This window comes from Opisthorchis viverrini (assembly GCF_000715545.1).
Source record: "Opisthorchis viverrini unplaced genomic scaffold opera_v5_64, whole genome shotgun sequence".
In the NCBI taxonomy this organism is placed as follows: domain Eukaryota; kingdom Metazoa; phylum Platyhelminthes; class Trematoda; order Opisthorchiida; family Opisthorchiidae; genus Opisthorchis; species Opisthorchis viverrini.
Window position 1 is genome coordinate 267987 of NW_008751720.1, and position 20464 is coordinate 288450.

Here is a 20464-nt window from a genome sequence, read left to right on the forward strand (position 1 = left end):
TTAATCCCCGCCAATTTTGCAGGCTCCAACTTAATGTACGCACACAACCTTGACCTATTTTTGATGAAAACAATTCCTTATCCACATTAGGCTCATTTTTTGCGAAAATCTCCTTTCGGACGTAAAACCTCAAATGAACTTTCTGACGCTTCCAACTCTCGTTCATGACACTAGATGTTTTGCAAAGCCACAGAGTGATCGATCAGCAACATTTATGCAATTACAATAGCCACCAAAAGACACTTTCAACTGTTTCTGACAGGTGGAGGTGTAATTTATTGGTGGTCCAAAAATTTGGCAAAAATCAACTTCTGCTCAGAGGAATTAACTATTGGCCACAGGACCGCTGGTGACTGGAAAAACTTTCTTGGCGACGTTTGTGCCTGGCGGCTTTTGCAGACTCCAACGGTTAATCATACCGAGAAATTTGTGGATCCAACGACTGGAGCTCACAGACAAACTTCGACAAGATGCAGAATAAACGCCAATGCGGCACACACTGATCTTTAGTGGACAGCTACTTGTGTGGGTTCGTTTGGAGGCAAAGGTACCGAAAAACGGACCTTTTCATGCAAATTATTAATGACATGTCCCAATTTCACCCTATTCAATAAAAACTAAAAGTACAAATTTCATATCCTCTTTTTTCTAAGCTTTTTGGGTGCCGGGGTTGATTTTTTGGCGGGGCTTATCTGGAAAAGATCCCAGTTCAGTCGTAGGACTCTCCTCGATAACCTGGGATGAATTGTTTGAAGGAAGCATACTGTGAACCCGCCCTTTTGTGCATCAAATATCGTCTGATGTGACAATGTGAAAACGTCTTCAGTAAAGAATATGCAGCAAGGTACCCCCCGTTGCAGTTTTAACATGACCTTGTGGATATTGGTATTTGACAGTCCATATGGATTTTCCTGGTAAGTGGTTCATCTTTCTGCATCATTTCAGGAGTATACAACAACAAAAAGCAACCTAATGGGGCGGAACAGCAGTTTCTAGCGTCAGAATATTGTCAGCAATCTGAGCCGTAGAGGAATATCAGGAATGTGCACGATTTCCCTTGTGGACTTTTGGATCGCAATGAAGATTGCCGTATTGTTGGATTATTTGATGAGGTTGAACATTTTGTTGTAAACGTCTCCTCACCAATCGACGTGGCGCCACTAGTGCGTCTTGGTACGGCAGTGCGAGTGTGTGTGAGAGTTAAGCAGTGTGGCACCCATGACTGGTTGTCATTTTAGTTAGGTGAGTGGTGATCTCATCGGTCGGCGTACAGATGAGTTTTGAGCTTGACCTCTCTGACCCGTATCCTGTGATCTTTGCTCCGATGATTCTACGATTGATAATGCTGATTGACCCATTCATCTGATACGCACTTCCGTTTGAATTCTCTGGATGAGTTGAGAATCCTTCGCCCGTAAGATTGCGTGGAGTTGACCACATTCTGTATGTGGGTTGTGGACTGCCCCATTTCAGGAACTCCCCCACATATCGGGATGTTCACATTTCCTAAACCTAATTGATGTTCTCAGTCTGGTCTTGATATGGAAATCAGGGATCATGCTCTCTTCTGACCACAATATGTTGGTTCATTCGCATGTACGCCCATCTTTCGCTTTTTCCAACACAAGGCAGTACACAGTCTGCTTTTATCGCATTCATACTCTGGATGTCAGCATCGATCTAGTAGACAGTCGAAATAGGGCTGAGGCCACATCGAACGACCAGAGATTCTATCCAGATATGCATTTCATACTCACTTCAAACCGATATTGGGATACCGCGCTCCAACACGTTAGCACAGTCGGGTGCTATAGTGTTCCCATCTAACATAAATACCCCAGGTTAATAGTAAAATCTACCGCTAAATAGATAATGGTCCTTACAAGATGACCAAGCGCGTATTTCTGATGCTTTCATCCAGTGTAACGTTTTGGGAGATGGCTTTTACTCAGAGATCATGAAAAACCTAAGGTTTTAAGGGCTCTGTTAAACCGTCTTCCACTTCGCAACCTTTTTGTTGTTTCCTACGTATGCTATGATATGTAACTTACCGATATCCACCTTTCCGTTATCATCTTTTTGACAATGGGAAGTACCTCCTCAGCAAATACGATCGGCCGTTAGCTTTGGGGTGTTCCTCGTAACACTGTCCTCACCCATCTAGCCCTCTGTGTTGTGCTGACTACTTCATCTAGCAAAGCAGACCTTACTTATTCTGCCTGAAGCACTGCAGTGGCTGACTAAGATTACCGCGACTACATGCTCTACATATTGTCCCTTTAACACCCCAATGTCCATTCAAACTTGACAATAATTACTCATGTTACGTCTCAAAGTACAACTGTGTGCCCCTACTGCAGCAAACACTCGGATATACTCTTGTCCCTTCTTCCTTTAGTACAACCGACCTCCGTAAAGGCCTTAAGTGAGCACGGGAATTCAACTCATCACGTTAGTCCAAAAGTTAGTTATATGTTTCTTCTGCGCCTCACTACGGTCTGGTATTTTCTGTCACAATGGAACCAGCGTGTTTGGGCGTAGATTATCGGTTCTCTACTAACCAGGTTTTTTTCATTTGCGTGACAGGGCCGCTACTGTCGCGTATCACATGCAGAACGGATTTTGTGTTTATTTCAACAGCAGGGGGATACGCGCTGTTGATCCACCACCCTTCGTCCAAATCTCCATACGGTGGAATATTCTCGAAAAGCTGCTTCAAACACTACAGACATTCTGAAGAGAACGAAGCCTTTCACACCCGGACCGCGGAGAACGTGAACAGGCACAGTTCAATACCTATTTGGAGCTAGATCGGACTTCTTCCACAGCGCTTCCATTCTGTGAGCCAAGTTCACTACCCAAGCAGTAATGGAGTTCAGGGAAGTGATTCTTTCAAGAAATGTCCGATGTAAATCCAATGCGATTTTTCTTCAGACTGCTGTTGTTATTTTAAATTTTACCCCCACCATTCACAATGCATACATAGCAGCTATACTTGTTGTGTCAGTCAGTGGAATCCTAGTTTGGAACGATTTCATTGTGATGCTTGACACTATTTCTCACACATTGGGCGTACAGCGATTTTACCTGATTTCGAGCTTCCAAAACTTGCTATATCCTTACGTGGGACTCCCTGTGACTTCCTACAGATCACTTAAACCCATTGTAAAAGCGTTGGTTAAATTTTACCTTGTCCTATTCTTCGTCTCCCCACATACGGTGTCATCTTAACCAAAAATGAATATTTCCATAGAGTAAACTATTCACAAGGTTACTGAAAACTATTCGACAGCCCAGACCGGTTTTCCCTTCTTGGGGCTCATCAGGTAGGCGCAGTCCCCGGGTTTCCGTCAACCTTATGTTCCGCTTGAACCCAAATTGGACTGTTTTTCGAGAAATACACTCATTTGCAAATCAATTCGGTTTTCAGCAACCTTGTGAGTAGTTTCCCTTATGGAAATATACTGCGATATCTCGAATATCGTGCCAACTGAAACATGAGGCGGCCTGTGTGCAGCACACTCAGTTGTAGAATATCATAAACGAGAGATTCAGTTGAGTCTTTCGTGAAAACCAAATTGATTTGCAAATGAGTGCATTTCTCGAAAATGTGATTCTGTTCTGCGTCAACTACTTTGCCTGTCCTTCAAGTTATTAGCAGATGCGTGGGTGAATTGCCAGCAGACAGTTGGTGCCTTCCCACTGGGCTTTTTGAATTAACCTACCACATGCATTTCATTCCTCGTTTCGTTTGCCTGGAGGTGTTCTTTTTCTCATGATTATTGTCTCATGCCTACGGAAATTTTCAGTGTATTACCAAACTCCCGTTGGCGTGAGGAGTGGTTCGAAAATGATACATCCTATCGGGCAGTGTTTTTCACGCCTGCATTAATGTGGAAAGCACTCACACACACAAGCACAAAAACAACACAGAAGGCGACGAGCCTGGAAGGGAATCCCCGTTACTAGCACACCAATTCACGGAATGCTTGGATAACCATCTTGGCGGAATTCATCTACTTAGAGGTAATTCATGCGAATCATTCGTTAATCCGATACAAAAAACGCAAAGGCTTTTTTGCCGGGGAGCTTTACTTGGTAACCTCGCATCCATTTTTAATGGTTTCGTGCAAACAGATGCAACCGACACCACAAAATTGCTAGATCTAACACCAAAGTTTCACGAGGTCGGATTCCTTGTCTGTATTTGCAAATCCGTCTTTTTGTTCATCCACTGAAAACTACGCATTTAGAACTTAATCGCATTTGGCAAGTTACTGGTAAATTAAATCCACTTCAGTTTTTTGTCCTTCGTACACACTTCGGATGCCGTCGCCCTTGACAGGAAAGTTCTAATCATCTAAAAGCCGACAACAGCACATTACAACGGAGTTGCTTTTTATCTTGGAAATTTGAAAATGAAGAGTTTCTTGAAAAGCTTATTATCCCGTACTTCCTGTCATTCAAAGGACACTGTTTATCACTATAACCGTGGTTTATCATCGCCGCTTGCAGTTAGGCGGTCACTTTCTCCACCTCCAGCCGAATGCTTGAAGGCTAAGTCAAAGCAGGAACAGTTTGACAGGGAACCTTATTATGTGAAGGGTGCATAAACCGTTGGCTGACATAATCATAACCATCAGTGACACTAATACCAGTTGATAATACTGGCACTTCACTGCTTACTACCATGGCCGGGGTCCGGCAGGGACTGTCAGTAGTGGTTGTATCATTTGAACCTCCACATATTCATGACAGTACGAAAGGCTCGTGAGAAGCCAAATGTGTGACCGCACGTGATTCTTGGCATGAATCGGATAAAGCTGTGAAAGTAGCTGTCAGTCAGCGTGAACCGGACCAAAGTGATAGAACCAAATTGAATACTTGTAATGTACTGCTCATAAAGTTGCTGAAAATCCATCGACAGCCCACGGCCGGTTTCGCCGTTCTTGGGGCTCATTAGGTAGGCGCAGTCCCCGGGTTTCCGTCAACCTTATGTTCTACTTGAAACCAAATTGCACGAAATTAGCGAATGTACACCTATCTGCAAACTAAGTTGGTTCTTTCGAGAGACTCACCTGGAATCCAGTTGAATCTCTCGTTTATGAGAAGATCATAAACGAGAGATTCAGCTGGGTTCCAAATTAGTTTGCAGATGAGTGTATATTCGCAAATTGAGTACTATTTTGGAGGTACACTACTCATAAGGTCACCGACAAACAGAAGGTTTCAGCTCATGTGGGGTCGGATCATTGATGTGAGATGGATAATCAGGGTGTGAGGCGGACCAGCCAGTCTGATGTCTGGCTCCGTGGTGGTCCGGTGAGCGCACTTCGTAGGTGGACAGTTTTTGTGCGTTCATGGGGCTCATTAGCCGCACAATGCTCTTAGTTGCAAAACCTTTAGGAGTGGAGCAAAATCATTTGCGCCAAAATATTGGATTCTGTTGCCTGTGTGATCCAATCAAAAATCATCCTAATCTACTTTCATATTTTTTCAGCTCACCAAATTTCATTGTCCACTGAGGCAGTCATACCTCTGGCGGAAAAGTCTGGTGGAATGATTTCCCGGCATTGCTGAGACCCCGGGATGACTAAATGTGCTCAAAAGTTTCGACTGGTATTCTGAACTCAACTGCCCGATTGCTTATTTCATCAGGGACACGTCATAGCTTCCCAAAAATTCAATTTAATCGTGCGAATACTGAGCGCTTGCGTTGCCATCTGTCCCAAACCAGATGCCAGCAGATGACCTTGTGAAACATGCACTATTGGTCGTTAGGTTGTTGCACGTATTTATGCACTCCGTGTCAGACTTTGTGAGCACGTGACTCACATCCAGGTCGGTCTCAGTTCTCTGTCATTTACCCCCGAGTGATTAATTGATTGATTAATTGGTTGGGTATTCGACAGCACACTGGTTGTAACGTGCAAACGGTATCCTCGAATGACGCGTAATTCCAGAAGCTCCGGGAAGGAAAAACAGTTGGAGCTGGACGGTACTACTAATGTAAGACAGATTCACAAATTATATAACCTCGACAGTAGATACTCGTTCAAAACAAATGGCCCACCTGGACTACAAAAGGACGAACCAAATGGGCAAACAGGCTCCCACGTGGGACAGTCACGCGTGCATAAAGTCAGCCACGAATGGCTGGATGACCTCACGGCCAAAACGACTGAAGTGGTAAGGACAAAAAGCGCCAGTTCACAAAAGTGAAGCGGGGTTACAAATGGAGACGGAATAAACGTGGGGAATTTCAAATGTCAACGTAATGGACGATACACTAATGATCCACGGAGTTCGAAACAGTAGTACTCTGAACGGCAACAGCTACCTCTTTTTGCGCAAACATACATCCCTGGACGACTGCAGTGAAATCGAAGGATTTTTGAGGTTGTGCGCCATCTTCGATGAATCAGATCATCACTGCTGTTATGTATTGGATGAGTGAAAAACAGTCCTTGGCGTTCATTGTTGGTGAACAGTAGGAACTGGTGAAACACTGGTGAAACCGCATGATTCTGGCTTGTTTTCAGAGCAGCAAGAAACGTGAGCATGCAGTGCTAGCCGAGACCTCGAAACCGTCAACGATATCACGATAGCCGTGGAAACTGCTGAAAGTGACGCTGCGCTGAACTGACATTTGAACTCTAACCTGCGTGGTCGTTTGGACACGGTCGCATGCTACCGTTTCTGCAACGTCGGTTTGTATACCACATAAGTGACTTCAAAATGGCTGTTGACCATTGTTCTGATGATGTGTACGCAGGTTTTTCAAGAGATAAAAGAATCCATCATCCAGAGAACCTTCTTCATCTTCGTCTGAGGAAGTGAGTCGGACTAAGAATGATCCTGATATACTGCAGCATACATCTTCGTGCCCTCACTGTGGGTTTCAATATACATAGTCAATCTACTTGATACCGCCAAATTCAAGACATTTGACAGCGTTTTAAAGGAAGAGGGCATCTGTCAAGGTGTGCGGGCCATTCTAGGGTAAAGTAACTAAGATGAAAGCGAAAGGGTACATGCACAGTATACAATCGCGGGGTGTACAATCATCGATTCATAATCAACTACAGGCAAATAAAAAATAGCCATCAAGAGTATATCAACTCTGTTTGGTGAAGAGTTCGCTTTAAAAACCTTAATGGCTTCAACCTGTCGAGTTCTATTTCGGCGACGAACTTAAGCAAGAGAAAATTTTGAGTTGAAGCAAAAGACGCTTCTCAAAAGAAAGTAGGCCTAACAACTTTGACGTTATTCACAAAAAGGTAATTACCTTCCCAGAAGACACGGGGTTTTCGAAATCCAAGAAAATAGAATGCCTGTCAGAAGCATAGACCGATGGGTCTGAAAGTTGCTTGGATCTAGTGACCCAAGTGATCCCGCCATGAAAATAACTCATATTGACGTCTTTATTTGAACCTGAATTTTTGATCTCACTTTAGATAATGAATGCTGACCAAAATACGCTTAATCCTGTCAGATTTGGAGATGACTTCAGACCTGCTGGGCTTACTGGTCACTTCGCACGGGCCTGAGACGATCAACTGCTCGTCGGAGCAGTCCCTCCAGCAGACCAGAGAAGCTACTTACGAACTGTATTCCGAAAGGCAAGGAGCAAAGTTGAGGTTTTGTCCTGTAGGTGAAGTCAATCTACTCCAGAAAGGCGAGAATTATTGTACAGCTGTTGAATACTTATCGAGAATCTGGGGACTCGCCCCTTCAGTCAATAGCTGAACAGTTTACCAATCGGCCAAGAACAGCTGATCAGCAGTGTGACTGATTAGCCATTAGACGCTATATTGTGTTACTCATCCCTTAGTACGTAATCTGCTATAAAAGAAGACATTTCACGATTTGCATCAGTTTTTTATTAGTTTAAATATCTACAATGTTGATTAAGCTAGTGGATTTTGTTCGGTCGAGCGGTTTGTAACTGGGGGATGGAATCTCATATCAACGGTTTCCTAAAGATTATGCGTTAAAACAGTTTTGGGCTGACTATCTCATCCCACAATTGTCAAAGCTGACCAGAAATCTGCAGATTTTCACAAACATTTAATAGTGGTGATCAAGGGGAGCTCACCTGGAACCCAGCTGGTTCTCTTGGTTTTGATGTTTACAGGCAACCAAGTAGTACATTACAAAGATATACATGTATCGCGATATCTCGAGTATCGCAGCGACTGATACATAAGGTGGGCTGGTGCAACACATTCATTTGGCTGGAAACATCCCAAACGAGCGATTCAGCTGGGTTCCAGGTGAGTCTCTCAAAAGACCAAATTAGTTTGCAAATGAGTGTATAATCGCTGATTCCGTGCAACTTGGTTCCAAGTAGAACGTAAGGTTTGAGGAAACCCGAGAACTGCGCCTACCTGATGAGCCTCAAGAAGGGCAAAACCGGTCGTGGGCTGTCGTGGAGTTTTCAGCAACCCTATGAGTAGTGCATTACAGAAAGCGAAACTCTTATTTAAAAAGACCTATTTGTTGTTAATGGTGGGAAGGAGGGAGATGGGCTCTTGGTAAACACGGGAAACAGTGGTGTCTTCCAAGGGTGTTCCAATGTTATATTTTTTCTCACTTCGGTAGGCTCTAGTTTCGAGGGACTTCCGTCACTGGAAAAATCGAGCACCAACAACTCAGATGAGTAGTCTGTTTGAAAAGTGAACATTTTCTGTTTAGAATGTTGAAGCAAGAACACAGCAGTTCCATAAATGACGTCCTAGTGGATGTGAACAATTATTTTTTAAGGATGGTTAAATTAACACACGTCCCCTATTTCGAAAGAAACATAGAAAAAACAGTCTTCACATGGACATGCAACTAATATATAAAGATGGATAATAATATAAATAATTATGTATAATATATAATATAATATAATATAAAATAATAATAAAAAGATCCTTAACACTGTGAGGTTCACACTAAGATCCTTTCTCCGTTAGCTGTCGCATCCAAAATTAGAGGTTAATTTCTAGATCGGGGAAATCGGCGAACTAAGACGCAGGACCGGATTAGGTGTTAAGCACCAGCCAATAACTAAAATCAAGGGTTTGTGCGAACGAGGGAAGCATGAGGCCATCAACAGTGAGCAAAATGGCTCTCAGGAGAAGAGAGACAGCGACGAAGTATTCTCGAGTCCTTTGTGAACAAAGTCAACAAGCGGTGAGTTTCAGTTTTATCCACTGTCAACCATTCTAGTCCGGTTGGTGATGTCGATTTGCTTTGCGAGTGAAGTTTCCAAATCTGATTCAGTTTTATACCTAATGCACTACTCATAAGGTTGCTGAAAATCGTTCGACAGCTCACGACTGGTTTCTCCCTTCTTGGTCAATTGGGACCGGTTACTCCAAAACCATATATAACCCACTGAATATGCTAAAACGCTGCGAGAAAACTCTTTCTTGGTGGGTTTTTCAGGGACAAAGGTATGGTGGTGACCTATTGTGCCCGTCCACATCAAAAGTGACCTTTCCCACAAAATTTATGCCTTTCTTTCTGTTGGGTCACGCCCATGCAATTGATCACACGCAACTACTGTTCGCAGTCACGTTCGCTCGCAATCCGATAATCTCTAGATCAGTAAGCATACGACTGAATTTACAAGCAGCTTGATAGTAGCTTTCCCCCTCTGTTGCGAGGATGCCTGCAAGTGAACTGGTGCGGTCAACACAAATGTATGGGCAGAATGCGAGGTAAGTGCATGTACTGAAAACTGTCTAAATCAGTTTATGACCAGCAATAAAAATCCGTACCGCCTTTCTTGACAGTGGTAGAGCTTACTACACTTTCATTGTGTCTAGTGTGCGTGGCTGGGGACACGTTGGTACCCATATACGCGTACACGTGCATACATCGGTACGGTGTGGTACAGTATCCTGTGCCGCGGAGTGTGTGGTTTGCTGTGGTACTCGACCTGCACATCCCACCAACCCACGCTCCGGTGCTACTTTACTTTCTGGCATTTTATGGCCCTAGCGGCGGCACTGAAAGAACTCGAAATTTTATGCTACCCCACTGTATCCAATTACACGAATGCTTTGTCCCCGAAAGAGCGCACCAAACACCTGTTCACTTTTATTGTCAACGCGTGTTGGATTAATCAAGTTGTAAATATTGCTTAGTCACATAGACGGTTTTTTTAAAAAATTCGCCCAATGAATCAGTCGCTGAGGAAGCTTTCGCTGCAGAATTTCATCCAGACGATTCCCCCAGAGTAGTTCTGGAAATACATCTGCTGATGACACTTGGCAAGTGATTTGAAAGGACCTTTGGTCCTAATTTTCAACTTTCCAGATCCATTTCGGACGACATAAGGAGGCACTTCCTTGTATGCAGTCGAACAAAACGGCAAGTGGACTCCCATCTGGTCTAGTTGAGGTTGATAAGACCTTTGCGACTTTTGCCGGCCACATGAGGCTGAAAAGAGGTTGTCTGATCGAAATGAAACTTAATATTTTCAAAAAAGGCTTCTATGTGCAACTGTGGTCTTAAACACTGTGAATTCCTTTCTTGACGTAACAACTGCTTCCTTGAGAAACGTACCGGTTCGCACATCAAATTGCTTTTATTGGAGGGGTCAATTGTATCCCAGTCGAACTTGTGGTTTACGATAGTCCGCAAACGACTGTGCGCCTCATGTTTCAGTTAATATGATATTCGAGTATCTCAGTATACGATAGTCCGCAAACGAATGTGCGCCTCATGTTTCAGTTAATATGATATTCGAGATATCTCAGTATATTTTCTTGAGGGAAACTACCCACAACGTTGCTGTTGAAGAGTTTTCAGCAACCTTGGGAGTTGAGTTTCTTCAACAGTCAATTCCCTTTTATTTATTTCATGACTCGGAGTTGGGAAATGGCATCCAAAAGTTGGAACTCACGAACACACGATTAGTTGATTTCCAGCAAAGTGATAATCACTCGTTGACTCACTGAAGTCAGGTAACATTGTCACATAGAACAGCTAAACAAAATCTGGTTCCCGTATTACGAAAGACGAAACAAGCGGTCATGGAGCGTCTCTTCGTGATATCGAGGTTGTCACACTCAGTTTAAAAATGTGGCTAGCTGTCTCCAAATCCATACAGCCGAAACATAACCTCGATTATCAATAGGGCCACATTTTACCACTACCCACGAGAGCTGCACTGTCGGGTTCCACCACTCCTGTTTTGGAACAAACAGGTTTGGCAGTTAGTGGTTATCATCACAATTTTAAAACCTTGGGGATAAAATGAAGCAGTAAATCTAAAGGGGAGCAGACGCTTCTTTGTCAGTTCCTTTTTTCTGACTCTGGTTAGAGAAGATATTGATGGGGTTACAAAACTGATGTGTTGTCTTCGCCAGTAGTTCTGAAGTAGTCAGGCTGTGTGGCTTCACTTTTTCTAACGACCGAAGACTTTTTGTGTAAAACCGGAAGAGTCCGATCCCTGAGGGTGTATTTTTCATTGTTCTCCCCAGTTTATGCTTGGTTCAGGATGAAATGAACAGCTTGAGGCTTCCACTGGTCTTAAAGGTAGAATTTGGGCGTAAAGGAAAAGGATCTTCCTAAAGGTAGAATTTGGGCGTAAAGGAAAAGGTGATTGCCAAGTCAAGGATCTTCCCCTTTATGGGCCATCTCGACTTCTCGAGCAATGAGCTCTTGGCTGGTGACCAATTAGTCACAACGTTCATCTATCAAGGGTCATTCATCGCACTGAGATACAAGCGGTTCTTATTCGTCCAGGAACCTTTCTTTATGAACTCATTACATACATTTGCATTTGTACATCGGGTGACCACACAAATACCTGCTCCAGCTGTTGCGTAACGAACGTACAACTGGGTGGCAGACACTCGAAACGAATAATGGGGAAAAGTCCCCAAGCGTTTTTGGGTAACGTCCATCCTGCCCGAACATTCACGCATTAGGAATGGACGGAAAATGTTGAAACTAGGTATTAGCCATCCAGGCTTTCTAGGGTGATAACACATTGCTGACAGTTGGATGGGTAACTGGTACAGAGCTTCAAAACCACTATGGTATCAATTTCGAGCTAAGCATGTTTGCACACAGAGTGATTAGCTCCCTACACGCTTTTTTGTTGGTGCCCTAACACGGTAACATAGAGTGGCTGTACTGAGTCTATTGGAGGTCGTTTCGGAATCCCTGTGCATCCTTCTCAGACACCACATTTCACTTTCCACGAACACGTTTTATTGAGACTGTAGGTATTTACTGCTCACCTTGAGCGGCTAGACTCCGAAACGTTTTCTCCAGTATCGACTCGGGTTCTGAGTGTTCTGGAGTCGCTTGCACCTGGGACAGCGGCCAGGTGAACCGCTTTGGCGCAGATCCAGTTTTTCGCTGTTCACATCTCCCCGTCGACATCGAATAGTAAAGACCACTGTAAGACGGCCGCTCTGACCTCGTCGTATATAGTCCAGCTGGAAAGCGGGACCGCGGTAGATTGGAGCTGGTGGCTTCAGCCAACTCATTTTCGTTCCCGGTCCTTTTTATGAATTACCCTTCACGATGTAAATTTTATGCATGGCTATTAAAAAAAGCGTTCAGCTGTAGCACCCTTTCGGAGCCTAACCGCCTTGCCACCCAAAGGAAGCACGCGGGCTGGGATGCTGCCAGGTTGCCCAAGCCTAGACAGCGGAAGTCGAGAGGCAGAGGTCGGGTACGAACCACGAACCTTCAGGTCAGTAAATCCGCGCACTAACCACTTGGACCATCTACCCCCACATTACTATTAAGTGCTGTGTAAGTTTTGACGTCACCGTCTTCTAGATCTACAACTTCCGCTGAACGATCAGTATGTGATCCACGATGTCGTGTCTATGACACAACCAGAGTGAGTTTTGTAAACCGACTGGAGCAAGGAAGCTTTTGTCGATCCAGTTGGTAGAAAAGATAGAACCTGTCCCAATGATCAATTAAGCGAAATGGGCTACTATTGGCTTCAATGGAACCAGCCGGGGTAACACACAAAACAAGCAATGAAAGATAACACTTGAGTAGCTGGACGCCCATGAGTTTTGAGCTATGGGAATGTCTCATTCAGATTCGGTAGATCCGTCTTGTAATATATTTATGAATGGCCAGCTGCGTCACTGCGTCACCAATACCCGTAAATTTCACCGTTTTCCGACCATCCAATCCGCACGTCGCATTCCGCGCGAATGTCCCCACGCGCGCACCTGCATCTGGCGCACGCCACATCATGTGGGAAACGAAGGGCGTCTCTCTCCTCGGACTTGCGGGTGTGACAGACACCTGCATATCAAGGGTTCGGGTCTGCTCTCCCTCGGGAAAGGCAGCACATCGGTACGGCTGAGTCAGGTGATCAGGGATGCACGATGTATTCGATAATCTTGGGAATGTGGATTGAAAAGACCGAGTAATTTTCAACGGGCCGAATGTTGGTTTAGCGTTGAGCGCGCACGAACAGACATAACTCACGAAACCAAGTTGGTCAGTCGAACTACTGGGAGCTGTCGGGATAGAGGTCAAGACACGAAAGCCAACTGACAACTTTTCCTAGGGCACTGGTGTAAAGAAAACGCTTCCTGGAAACTGCCGATGCTTGTGAGCAGCACGAATCAATCTTGTGGAATGCAGTTTTAGAGTGGATTATTAATTGGACCGCAGTAGAATTCGGTGATAAACTTGAACGTGTCCTTTCAGTCTCCCCCAGAAAATCGCAGATACGTTTTAACGTTGGTAGAAAACAGTGACCCAAATCCGACTGCTTATTTATTAATTTCATTGAACCATAAGAGGATTATCGCGACATACGTTACTGAATGAAGAAAAAAGTGAAGTATCGGTCTTTAGTCTCTTTCTCAACTTTTGTGGCGTGACTGAACTCAGAACAGAACTAAAAAGGAATACACGAGGCCTCGGTTGATCGACCGTACGTATCCTCAGTAAATCTGACGGCAAAGACTTGCACTTTCAGATGTTGGAACGTTTGTTTGTTGCCGCCAGAAGGGCCGTGGTAGAGGGTGACACAGAGGTTTTGAAAAAAATGAAGGGGCGGTGTAATTTGCCAAGATAAACTTCAACACCTGTACGGCTCTTCACTTGATTGGACGAATACGCGGGGAGGCCTGATAAAGAAATTCTAGGCTATTACTGCTCGCACAAACATGAGCCTTGTGAGTACGTCTATTATTCACAGTCAGAAGGTATAAGAAACTGAAGCCAAAACGAAATTTGATTGGTAAACAATGTCCTCCCCTGCGCAGGTCGCCGCTCACAAAATGTGGCTAGATCAGCGATAGGCTCAAGTTTGAACTGTCTACCTTACGGCCATATGAACGGAATTTTCACATGCCATGATATGAACTTATACAAAAAACAGAGAGAAATTTCACGTCTGATTTAAGTTCACCGTACTCTAGAAAATCAGAGGTCAGTTGACTAATTTCTGGTCTCTCGTCAAGCCCAATACCGTGGCTGTGTACTAATAGCCTTCCCTCGTTTCATCAGTAAGTCAGTCCACCATAAACAATGCGGCAAAGTTCAGTGGTTCCCGCTCTTGCATCCTGGCCAACTGAGGATAGGAATTTTGAGGGGCTGAGAGCTGTGCGCACATGAATTCGATAGAGACAGAACTGGGCAGAGAAGGTGCTGACCATCGGTTAAAATATTGTGCTTAAAGCTACTATGGGTCGCATGAATCTAAAGCATACGCGACTCTCCTGGAGAACTCAGTGCACTCAGGGACTCGTTCCAGTGACTTGGCTGTGCAGCAGTAATCCGTTTCCAAAACATAAGGGAACGAGGTGGGGAAACAATTAATCCGGCTAAAAAGTTTATCAATAAAACTTAAACAAACAGAAATTGTTATCAGTCCCGATATTCTAACCTGACCGAAATACAGGAGTCCATGATCGACAGTTGACTGTCACCCACACACACCCGAGAAGAAAGCAACCTCTGTCGTTTCCCATACAATGGCGTGTGAGGACATTTTTGCGCTGGAGTCATAGTGAGCAGCATACTGCAGTTATTAGCTTGCTTGCATCATTAAGGTGGGTGGCTCAACCCACTGTGCTCTCCAGTTTCAGTCTCCATCACCCTAATCAGTAGTACGTTTATCTGTGCTCTCAGTTCATTTTTCGGTTTTTACACGTTGTTTTTGTCTACCAAAGGACAACACGAGACCGTTGCTCCATGGAGCGTGACAATGTTGAAAATCATTGTAAGGGGATCAGCGAGTATGAGCCCACTTGGACAGTGTGGCTCGGTGATCATCAGTCTTCGTACACACTGACAATAAACACTGTCATGGGGGCGGCTGGGTAACTGTGCTGGCCAGGATTTATCTGATTGTCGCTGTTTTTTGGATACATCCATATACTTCGGAAGTTATTGCACGCTGAATAATCTTTCGGTACCCCTTTTGCTGGCTGCGAGTGGGAATTATCCGTTAAGATCATTCGCCCACTTTGCTACCAATTGACGTAAACTTTTTATTCACATCAGTGTGTGTGTGAAAAAGTGGAATACCAGAAGAATATTTGTTGTGATGCCAAATGGAAACCCATTCTGAACTGACTTCCAATATGGAACATGGGATTTTGGGATACAGGTCGAGGTCTGGCGGCTGATCAAGGTGGATACCAAACAGGGACATTGGCGTATACATGGAAGTTTTAAGACATCGAAAGTTTCATGACACCCGCGGTCTCATCTTGTGCAAAATCGAAGGCCATCTCGCTCTATAGGATGAACGTATGATTGATAAATGAAAGGTTTTGTTGCATCATACTCTGATATATCTTTTGAATGTCGTTTTCAACGGGAAGTCAGCTGGTCTATCTTGACTTGCCATTTAGATGAACACAGGATAGCTTGACGCAAAGTCGCGAGAAAAACCGCATAGGAACGTAGATACGCAAGTGCACTAATTTTCGCAGTTACCTCCCCTTCATAATCAAACGGCATCTTTCTCAGTACCTGCATAAAAGATCGGTAAAAATTTGCTGTCGAAAACTCAAAATTTGATCTTCAAAGCAAACTATATAGAAGTTGTTGCCAAAGTTGTTCTACATCAGTCTTTGTCTTCAAAAAGGATTTTGCTCGCGAAAATGCTACACGGGACATCTTCGGGTGCACTCAGCTTCCTAAAAGCTACTAAGTTTACACGAGGGACTCTAATAGATCTCAGCTGAATCTCTCGTCTATGATATTCTTCAACTGAATGTGCTGCACACAAATCGCTTCATATCTCCTTTGGTACACTCCTGTGGATGTCACAGTATGTTTTCTTGAGAGACTCAATTGAAACCGAATTGGTGCAAAACTGAGTATATTCCACGGAATCGATTTTGTTTTGGCTTTCGTGCATCTGGACCGCAGTTTGGAGTCAACGGATGTGAACTGTGTGTCGAATTTTTGAATCTGAAGACAATCAGTCAGGCAGATCGATAATGATAAATCTGGCATAGCCGCTCTCGTGACCATGTATTGATTTATTTTATGAAATCGTTGGCAAACTACCCAAGCTTGTATGCCATAATTTCGGTAAAGTTTTGGGGTTTGATCCGGCACTTTGTTAGGAACAGTTCGATCCCTAGACGGTATGATATGACAAGCATCCAGTGACTACAAAGTAATTCATTCAACCACGATAAATCAGTGAGAAGTAACCAGCAATTTGCCAGTTAATTTAACGACTGTTGAGATGATAACAATGTGACTAGGAAGCACCGGTAGCTGCGCCCATTCCATTTGAACAGTGGAACACCGATGAAGAGCTACCATCTTCACCAGTCTGTTTGGTTTCCTGAAAGCTTTTCAGAAGAACAGTGTGAATATAGTATCCGTGGATGCTACCAATCCAATTTACAAACCGATCATCAGGCACCATCGCAAAAATGCAACACCGCAAAACAGCATACAATGTATTGGTTGGCCGGCCTGGGGTAAATGCCTCATGAAGAGGACAGTTCGAAAACATCACAGTGACACTAGATTTGTCACTGATCGATACGGACTAGTTGAGTGGACTGCTAACATCAAGGTCAGACGGTGCCCATCAGAGCATGCACCGTGATCCTGGTTTAGACAATGGTGTACCATGCTAATCCAAGTGACTTAGTTTCCCTACGTGATATGGGTGTGCGTGTTTTATTGGTTCACCGGTTACTCTAATCTGTAAACTGATTTTCGGACATGAACCATGACCTCGACTCACTGTGCAAACTGATGAAGCAAACAAGGGAGGTGATATTACGGTGTGGTCATCTGACGACGTTATCGGCGACATAGGGTCAAGGACAGTCGTTCTTCTTCTTCTATTATCGTGATAGTGTGACTTGGCGTGCTGCCAACGGTGCTTCCGAAACTCACCAGGCCGATTATTTGGACTGACGTGCTCATTAAAAAAGTTTAATATAGTCAGCAGAACTACTGCTACTATAGCACAGCACCGATAGCTCACCTTCAACAATGAGATACGGCATGGCCGGTCTAATGACCCAACCTCGATGCACCTTCACACGTAAGGGCGGTGCGGCCTAATGTACTATCATACGCCGATCAACTGTGTCTGAGGGAAGTGCAGTACTTGACTGACAATGATTTAACCTTTCTATTCGGTTTGTAGAATCCATACGGGGCTACTGTTGAGATTACTACCAACTCGACGACAGGTTAGTTACGCCAGGCGGGACCAGACTGGAAGAAGAACTGTCACATTTTATGCACGCCAGTGCAAAATCTGAAGATCTCTTCCTTATCACTGAGTGAAACAATGAAGGTGGCCCAGAAAAGTGAAAGGGATAAAGGATGTCACAGCAGTGATCATCTGACTGGTTTTTGTTGTGTCCAAATATGGTGAATATCAGTGGATGAACAAAGTGCCAGGGATGAGTGGTAACATAACTGGGATTTTTGAGGAGTCAGGCAACATGTGTTACCACGTGATGTGAATCCCGTGACTGAAGAGCGGCCTCCCTCCATGCCTGCTTCTCTGTTTTCAACTAATCAGTGGATGAACAAAGTGCCAGGGATGAGTGGTAACATAACTGGGATTTTTGAGGAGTCAGGCAACATGTGTTACCACGTGATGTGAATCCCGTGACTGAAGGACGAGCGGCCTCCATGCCTGCTTCTCTGTTTTCAACTACGCTCCATTCTAATCAGTTTAGCTCCAAAGTACTAACCGTTTTACATACTTAATGTTGACGTATAGGAACGTCAGTTCTTCGCGCTTGGTTTGATAGGTTCATCTATTTCAGACAGCTTTCAGGACACAAGAAGAAGGCCTACAACTATGGAAGATATACCATACTGGACGCATTTATTGTACAGACACCACAGAAAATGGGAGGTCCAACTGAGAGACTAGTCTTGGTGTCCAAAGAGTACCTGGTATCCTTGGTAAAAGTCCGTCGGTTTAGAAGTTTTTTGAGTCCTGGCATCTTGGTTCTTCATCTCAGACATTCCTTTGTGAGTTGGACAAGGTTATTCAATGCATCTTTGTGAAGTCTGCACCCGAAATATTGAGGAGGGTTTTTGATAAACGCATCCACAAAAACAAATATAATATTGAGGACGGTTTTTGATAAACGCATTCCCAAAAAGTATCACTCTATTTCTCCTTATTCGGTCTCAGCGAAAATCTTGGATCGCATTATTCCCCTCGATGATCATGTTCTGGGTTACAAACAGTTTTGTTAGAGCGTGAGCAGGTTTTTAATAATTTGTTCCCAGTATCATACAGCAATGATTTCCTGAAACCTGTGGGTGTTTTGATTCTTTCGGCGAAACATGGGCACACTACAAAGAGATATTTAAAGGGGATCATTTTGAAGCAGTGTGGATGTGAAACCAAGTATCGATCCGGTTGACTGATATAACTCAAGGAAAACACAAGTACTATCAGTAACTTCCAGTAATTGGGAAGATGAACAACGTGGTTGAACTAGCTGACCCTGGAGAACGTCAGCATATTGGCAATTTATTGATCACATGGGAATTTTGAAAGTAAGCTTGATTTTGTGTTAGATGGACCATCCTGGAAACTCTGCTGACAGAGAGACACTATTGAATTAACTAACTAACTAACTAACTAACTAACTAACTAACTAACTAACTAACTAACTAACTAACTAACTAACTAACTAACTAACTAACTAACTAACTAACTAACTAACTAACTAACTAACTAACTAACTAACTAACTAACTAACTAACTAACTAACTAACTAACTAACTAACTAACTAACTAACTAACTAACTAACTAACTAACTAACTAACTAACTAACTAACTAACTAACTAACTAACTAACTAACTAACTAACTAACTAACTAACTAACTAACTAACTAACTAACTAACTAACTAACTAACTAACTAACTAACTAACTAACTAACTAACTAACTAACTAACTAACTAACTAACTAACTAACTAACTAACTAACTAACTAACTAACTAACTAACTAACTAACTAACTAACTAACTAACTAACTAACTAACTAACTAACTAACTAACTAACTAACTAACTAACTAACTAACTAACTAACTAACTAACTAACTAACTAACTAACTAACTAACTAACTAACTAACTAACTAACTAACTAACTAACTAACTAACTAACTAACTAACTAACTAACTAACTAACTAACTAACTAACTAACTAACTAACTAACTAACTAACTAACTAACTAACTAACTAACTAACTAACTAACTAACTAACTAACTAACTAACTAACTAACTAACTAACTAACTAACTAACTAACTAACTAACTAACTAACTAACTAACTAACTAACTAACTAACTAACTAACTAACTAACTAACTAACTAACTAACTAACTAACTAACTAACTAACTAACTAACTAACTAACTAACTAACTAACTAACTAACTAACTAACTAACTAACTAACTAACTAACTAACTAACTAACTAACTAACTAACTAACTAACTAACTAACTAACTAACTAACTAACTAACTAACTAACTAACTAACTAACTAACTAACTAACTAACTAACTAACTAACTAACTAACTAACTAACTAACTAACTAACTAACTAACTAACTAACTAACTAACTAACTAACTAACTAACTAACTAACTAACTAACTAACTAACTAACTAACTAACTAACTAACTAACTAACTAACTAACTAACTAACTAACTAACTAACTAACTAACTAACTAACTAACTAACTAACTAACTAACTAACTAACTAACTAACTAACTAACTAACTAACTAACTAACTAACTAACTAACTAACTAACTAACTAACTAACTAACTAACTAACTAACTAACTAACTAACTAACTAACTAACTAACTAACTAACTAACTAACTAACTAACTAACTAACTAACTAACTAACTAACTAACTAACTAACTAACTAACTAACTAACTAACTAACTAACTAACTAACTAACTAACTAACTAACTAACTAACTAACTAACTA

At 42.7% G+C, this 20464-nt stretch overlaps 1 protein-coding gene across 1 annotated transcript in view; it reads right to left on the reverse strand.

The window, feature by feature from the left end:
- Positions 1-648: 648 nt before the first annotated feature.
- Positions 649-20464, reverse strand: part of T265_04075 (hypothetical protein) — a gene marked incomplete at both ends in the record, with an annotated part of 36477 nt that continues 16661 nt past the window's right edge. Inside the window, one exon of the mRNA XM_009168721.1 lies at positions 649-735. Coding sequence (XP_009166985.1) covers positions 649-735 — 87 coding nt within the window. The remainder of the gene's footprint in view (positions 736-20464) is intronic.